At 41.9% G+C, this 6,048-nt stretch overlaps 1 protein-coding gene across 1 annotated transcript in view; it reads left to right on the forward strand.

Moving 5' to 3' along the window:
• The window catches only part of LOC308429190 (uncharacterized protein), a gene marked incomplete at both ends in the record, with an annotated part of 112,292 nt that extends 106,923 nt beyond the window's left edge, over positions 1-5,369 (forward strand). Inside the window, one exon of the mRNA XM_080927935.1 lies at positions 4,923-5,369. Within this exon, the coding sequence (XP_080784061.1) occupies positions 4,923-5,369 (447 nt within the window). The remainder of the gene's footprint in view (positions 1-4,922) is intronic.
• Positions 5,370-6,048: the final 679 nt, after the last annotated feature.

Below are 6,048 nucleotides of genomic sequence, written 5' to 3' on the forward strand. Positions count from 1 at the left end.
GGGACTAATTTTCTTTAAAATTTCTCTTCGTGTTTGTTTGAACTTTGTTGTATTGGTATTTTCTCTGTATTGAGGCATGAGAAATGACATTTGTTCTCTTCATGATGACAACCCATCCACCCCTGCAAAGGTTTAGCAGGTTTCAGTAATTGTTCATACATTTCATTGACATAACTCATCACGGGAAAGAACTGATGGTTTTCTATGACAACATAATGAAGACAGACCAGGGAACTCGGATCCACAGGTCTGTTGCCAGCTTCCCTTTACCATCAAAAGAACCCCAACTTTCTAATCATAACACTCAAAACCAGAGAATGCATTGATCATAAAGAAAATTGGATTAAGTAGAGAAAAGAGAGAACAGGAAGGTCAACATGCAGTCACTGTGAGGACAACATCAGTCATCATCAATTTTTAGATTGTTTTTTTATGTTTCAGGAACCACACATAATACTTAAAATACATTTTTTTATTGAAAACCCCTTACAAGAGCCTTGTTTTGATACATTGTTGCTATCACTGTTTCAAGGAAGAGAGAGGATGAAATCTAAACACTTCAGAAACTTATTAGACCACACACCAGTAACAGACAGATAAGGCTCTCTGGCCCCTCAGCCTGAGCCCACCTTCCAAGAATCTCAAGTCCTTGATGGATGAAAAGCCATGATCCAACCCCAGGAACAAGAGCATGTTAGACACACCTTGTCATCAGTATATATATATATATATATATATATATATATATATATATATATATATACATATAATTTAGTCAAAGCTAATATGAATTGCCTAATTTAATCTAAAAAGGGGCTTGATGGTAAACGTTTTAGTTTGTGTCACAACCGCTCAACCCTGCCACTGAGTTACAAAGACGACCATAGACAATATGAAAATTATTGACAGGGGCTGCAGCCCAGTAAAACTTTATTTTTTAAAGATAGACAAAAAGCTGATGGGATGCATGGTGTGATTTGTCAAAGACTTTGTCTCTAGAGACTGTTGGTTGTTTTAGGAAAGCTGTTCTGGAATGTTCAGAGACAGGAGAAGAAAGTACAGATCAAGAAGATGACAGAGGAGTGTTACAGAAAACCCAATGTGTGAATATGTGTTTGTGTGTGTGTGTGTGTGTGTGTGTGTGTGAGAGAGAGAGAGAGAGAGAGAGAGAGAGAGAGAGAGACAGAGACAGAGACAGAGACAGAGAGACAGAGAGACAGACAGAGAGAGACAGTGACAGAGACAGAGAGAGAGAGAGAGAATGCTAGTATAAGAAAAGCTTTAAAGATCATATGGTCTAATGTATTCATCACATATTAAAAATCTAAATGAGACTTGAAAAGTGATTAGTATCTGCTATGGAGATAATTTGTGCTCCAAAGAGATTGTGGCCATGGTTACACAACCTGTGAATAGTTGAATGACCTTGGATTGTACACTTAGAATGAGTGAGTTCTGTGACGTGTGAACTGTATCAATAGAGTTGCTTATAAAGCATCAACTGTAGCAGAGTTTGTTTTAAGGTCCACAGTTATCATCCCTTGGGTAGTCCCCCTTTTAAAAAACCCCCTTTGTCTATAAACAGTTACAGACTTAAATAAAACACAAGTGAGAATAGTAACTGATGAACTAAATTTTTAAAAAAAGTAAATTCTGGTCCATTCCAAATCTCCTTCTTGGGACAGCTACAAGCTTTTCTTTTTATTGTGGTTAAATATGCATAACATGAAATTTACCATCTTAACCATAGAGAAGTATACAGTGGGGTGCTATACTTCTAGTCCAGTCACATTATCACATTGTGGTACAACCTTTCCTAAGCACAAACACCATGCATCTCCAGAATTCTTCATCCTCCCAAGTTGAAACTTCATATACATTAAATAACTTTGGTGACTTTCTTGATTAGGAGTTGAGGAGAGAATTTAAAGAGGGATAGCTAATATTAAAAGTGCTTTGTAAAAGGCAGATGAAAACTAACTACAGCAGAAGCATCTTTAAAACACACACACACATACACACACACACAAAACGGAGTTATAATGAGGGGGACACTATCTCAACTAAATATCACATGTCAGAAGATAAAGACCCTAGTACAAAGAAAGAGTTTTGTCTTTTTGAGCTATTTGCCAAAAGAGTCCCATAGACCACCCTCAAACACCAGGATATCATCTTGGTTACCCTAGATCTTGATAATTATGACCCAGTTGCTAAAGATACTACACACATGTGTCACAGAATACAGAGAAATCAAAGTGGTACTCATCTGGAATCTTAATCCCTACTGGTTAGCTTTCACAGTTCTGGAAGTTTCTGTGTTTGAACCCTACCACAGATGGAAAATAAGTATTAGTCTCACCCATCTGAGAACCTTGTAAGCTGTAATAATTATAATCCTGACAAGACATGATCCCCTGATTCAATGGGCACAGTCATTATAGAGGTAATCAACCTCTTCCTGGTTGTATCTAAGGCCCTTTTCATGAGATGTATTCCATACTTAGCATCATTGTTAGGACAAGAACATGTAGCTAGATATGTTATAGGCCCTAGCAGAGAGCTTACTATGATTATTCCACTAAATGGACATAGTATTAGAAAACTCTTAACGACTTATTATGTCCATAGATCAAAGCATCTCTCAGTTCTCATAAGAGAAGCTTCTTCTTCTTTTTTTTAAAAATAATTATTTATTTAAGTATATGTGTATTACACTGTAGCTGTCTTCAGAGACACCAGAAGAGGGCATCAGATCCCATTACAGATGGTTGTGAACCACCATGTGGTTGCTGGGAATAGAACTCAGGACCTCTGGAAGAGCAGACAGTGCTCTTAACCGCAGAGCCATCTCTCTAGCCCGAGAAGCTTCTTGCAATAAATAGTAACTAATACAGAAATGCTTAACTGGTCAACAAGAGAATGAGCCACTAGGGAATGAGCTAGATTGGACTTACATATGACACATTTCCTTCCATCACTCAGCTGCAGAACTACTGTAAACGCCAGAGACAGTAGGTGACTACCAGAAAATTGATTTCCAGACACAGCAGGGGGGACGGAACATGAGAAGTCACAGTAATTATGACTGTATGCAGAAGACCTGTGCACTACAAGCCAGACAAAATTGCAGCATAGAAGGGAGGGATGGATGTGGAGTCCCAATAGCTAAAGAGCTATTGGTCTTTCAAGGCTTCTGGGACAAGAGAATTAGTTTCCTGAATGGTGTGACTGCTGGTAAGTTGGCCACACTCCAGAGCAGGTTCGTCACCCAAGGACAACACAAACCAGATTCAATGAATTTAAAAGAAAATAAGGAAGAGAACTTGGAGTTGGATTGGGATGGGAGAAGAGGGTGGATTTGTGAGGAGTGGGGGGGGGGGCGGGAATGACTATGACCCAAATATACTGTGTGGAATTCTCAAAGATGTAAGAATTTTAAAAAAATTAGTTTCTCAGATTTTCTAGAGTTCTAGTATCTCCAACCATAAAATGTTGCTCTTTATACAACAACACAGTGATTTCGGTGTTTATGTCAGTTGAAAGGAGCAAAAATACAGATAGAACATTGACGCTTCTTATACAACTTCACGCTGCGGAGATTTGGAACGTCTTCATTAGCTTTGCGAGACTTCATTCAGGCTAACACTGGTTTGGTAGCTTGAAAGAGATAACTCTCGTAGTCTCAAACATTTGGATACTTGTTCCCCAGTTGGCCGCACTGTATGAGTGGGCTTAGGATGTGTGGTATTGCTATTTCACTGGGAAGAGGGATTTGAGACTTTGAAGACATCATTTCTAGCACATGGTCCCTGCTTCATGCTTTCAGTCCAAGATGTGAGTCCTTACTTCCCGCTCCAGGCGCCACCTCTGTCCTGACATCATGGATTCTTCTCTTTCCGCAATCCTAAACCCAGATAAATTCCTTCTCTAGGCTTAGTTGCTGTGCTGTTTGATAACAGCATCAGGGAAGTAAGGAACGCAACGGGTGATGGCTTTTATGTTAAAAACAAACCAAAACTGCATCCAAGTATCCAGGAAAATACCAGTTCAATCTGGCTCTTTTTTAGGAGCTCTGTGGAATCAGGGCCCTTGCTTTCAAACATACCGCTGCCTAAAGCTTCCTTCCTGGGCTCCGACGTTGGGAGTCTGCAGCCCTGAATAATTGATCTGAACAAGCCACAGGAGAAGCAGCTATGCGGGGAAAGTCTACAAATGTAGCTTCAGCTCCTCGGTCTTTTATTGCTTTAAGTGAAGGGATGGAGTGTCCGCAGCGTCCACATCTGCAAGATCATAACTGCTTACCCCCCGCCTGCCAGTTGTACAAATAAATAATGCAATCTTTGCTCCCACCGACTATGAGCAGACTATGCACAGAAGATCAAGACGGGTTAATGGCAGCTCCAGGAGGAGCCATTGAAAAGTTCGCTCAGGCGAACTCATGAGGCTACTCGGAGAAGACTTGACGGAAGAGGCAGCAGGCCCCCAGCCAATCAGCTCGCTTCCCCCTCTCCCACCCAGAACACGTGCTTTCCAGGGAAGTACACAAATCTGACCAGTGAGAGGATCCACATGTACCACGATATTCTCATGCCGTTTACTTGTGTGCATTGGTGTCTAAGTGTGTAAGAGTATAAGACACGGAGGCACCAATCATCATTAACGTGACAAATCCTTCCTGAAAACAATTTTTCCTCTACATTAATTAACCCAATGGCACAAATTTAACAAAAATACTTAAAGATTCAAGCCGACTCAGGTCTATTTTTATTCTCCTTTGGGGGATTATGTCCCCTGTTCATGTTGCTATGAAAGAGAAAGTTTTATTTATTCCTTCCTAGACATCACAGGCCTCGGGCTCTTGGTGAATTTATCTGTCTGTATCTGAAGAAAAGAGAAATTCGTTTCTCCTCCGGTCCCAGGCACTAAGGGAGCCACGGGTAACTGTGCAGACATGGCCAAGGCCACGAAACATCACACGCAACCAGACCCACAAATGGCACAGAAATGGCATCAAGAAACCCTGGTCGCAAAGATACAAATCTCTTAAGGGGGTTGACCCCAAGTTCCTGTGGAACATGAGCTTTGCCAAGAAGCACAAGAAAGGCCTGAGGAAGACGCAGGCCAACAATGCAAAGGCAGTGAGCGCACGCTCAGAGGCCATCAAGCCCAAGATGCCAAAGGGCCCCAGCCGCAAACTCAGCGATCGGGCTTTCATCGCGCACCCCAAGCTTGGGAAGAAGAATCAAAGCTACACGGCCAAGGGTCATGGGCTCTGCCAACCAGAGCCCAAGGTTCAAACCAAGGCAGAGGTCAAAGCTCTAGCTCAGGCTCCCAAAGGTGCCCAGGCCCCTGTGAAGGCTCCTTAGAGAGGGTTCCTGCCAATGTGAGGACAGACAGACCGCCATGACACACCCTACACACTACTGCAGATGACCAGTGTCCTGTGCTGTTTTTACAAATACACTTGAGACAAGAAAACAAAGAGAAAAATTAAATCATAAGATGTGCATCAGTCCACCTATTGATCTGGAAGCACTGTGCTTACCACTTTTTTTTTTTTTTAAATAAAAAAGTGTCCCCAAAGACCCTTGTTTCCAGCCTCTGACTCATGCTCCCTTTGCTTTGGAAGACTCCCATGTCTGCAGTCTCTCTGCTGATGCCACCCTAACACTTGTTCATCTGACTCCTCGTCATTATCTGCTGCTTCTCAACTCTGTTCTTCAATGCTGAGCCCCAAGTTGTGTCTGCCTTGAGCCTTCCCACTTTCTCTTGCCCCCTCCAGGTCCCATCATTATTAGCGTTGCTAACATTACACTGGTATTTATCTTTTTTTAGGTAACTCAATTTCGCTATCCAAGCTGGTGTTGAGAAATCCTGTGCTTGGCAGGACAGGTCTATAACCAGACTGAAATCAGAACAGGCGTGATTTACTGGCAGGAGACTCTCACAGTATCTGGCCTGTTGATATTTCTTGGAAAAAGGAGGGAGTGTTCATCAGATCCTCCCTCACCAAGCAATGAGAGAACACACACACACACACACACA

Source organism: Micromys minutus (assembly GCF_963924665.1).
Source record: "Micromys minutus genome assembly, chromosome: 13".
NCBI lineage: Eukaryota > Metazoa > Chordata > Mammalia > Rodentia > Muridae > Micromys > Micromys minutus.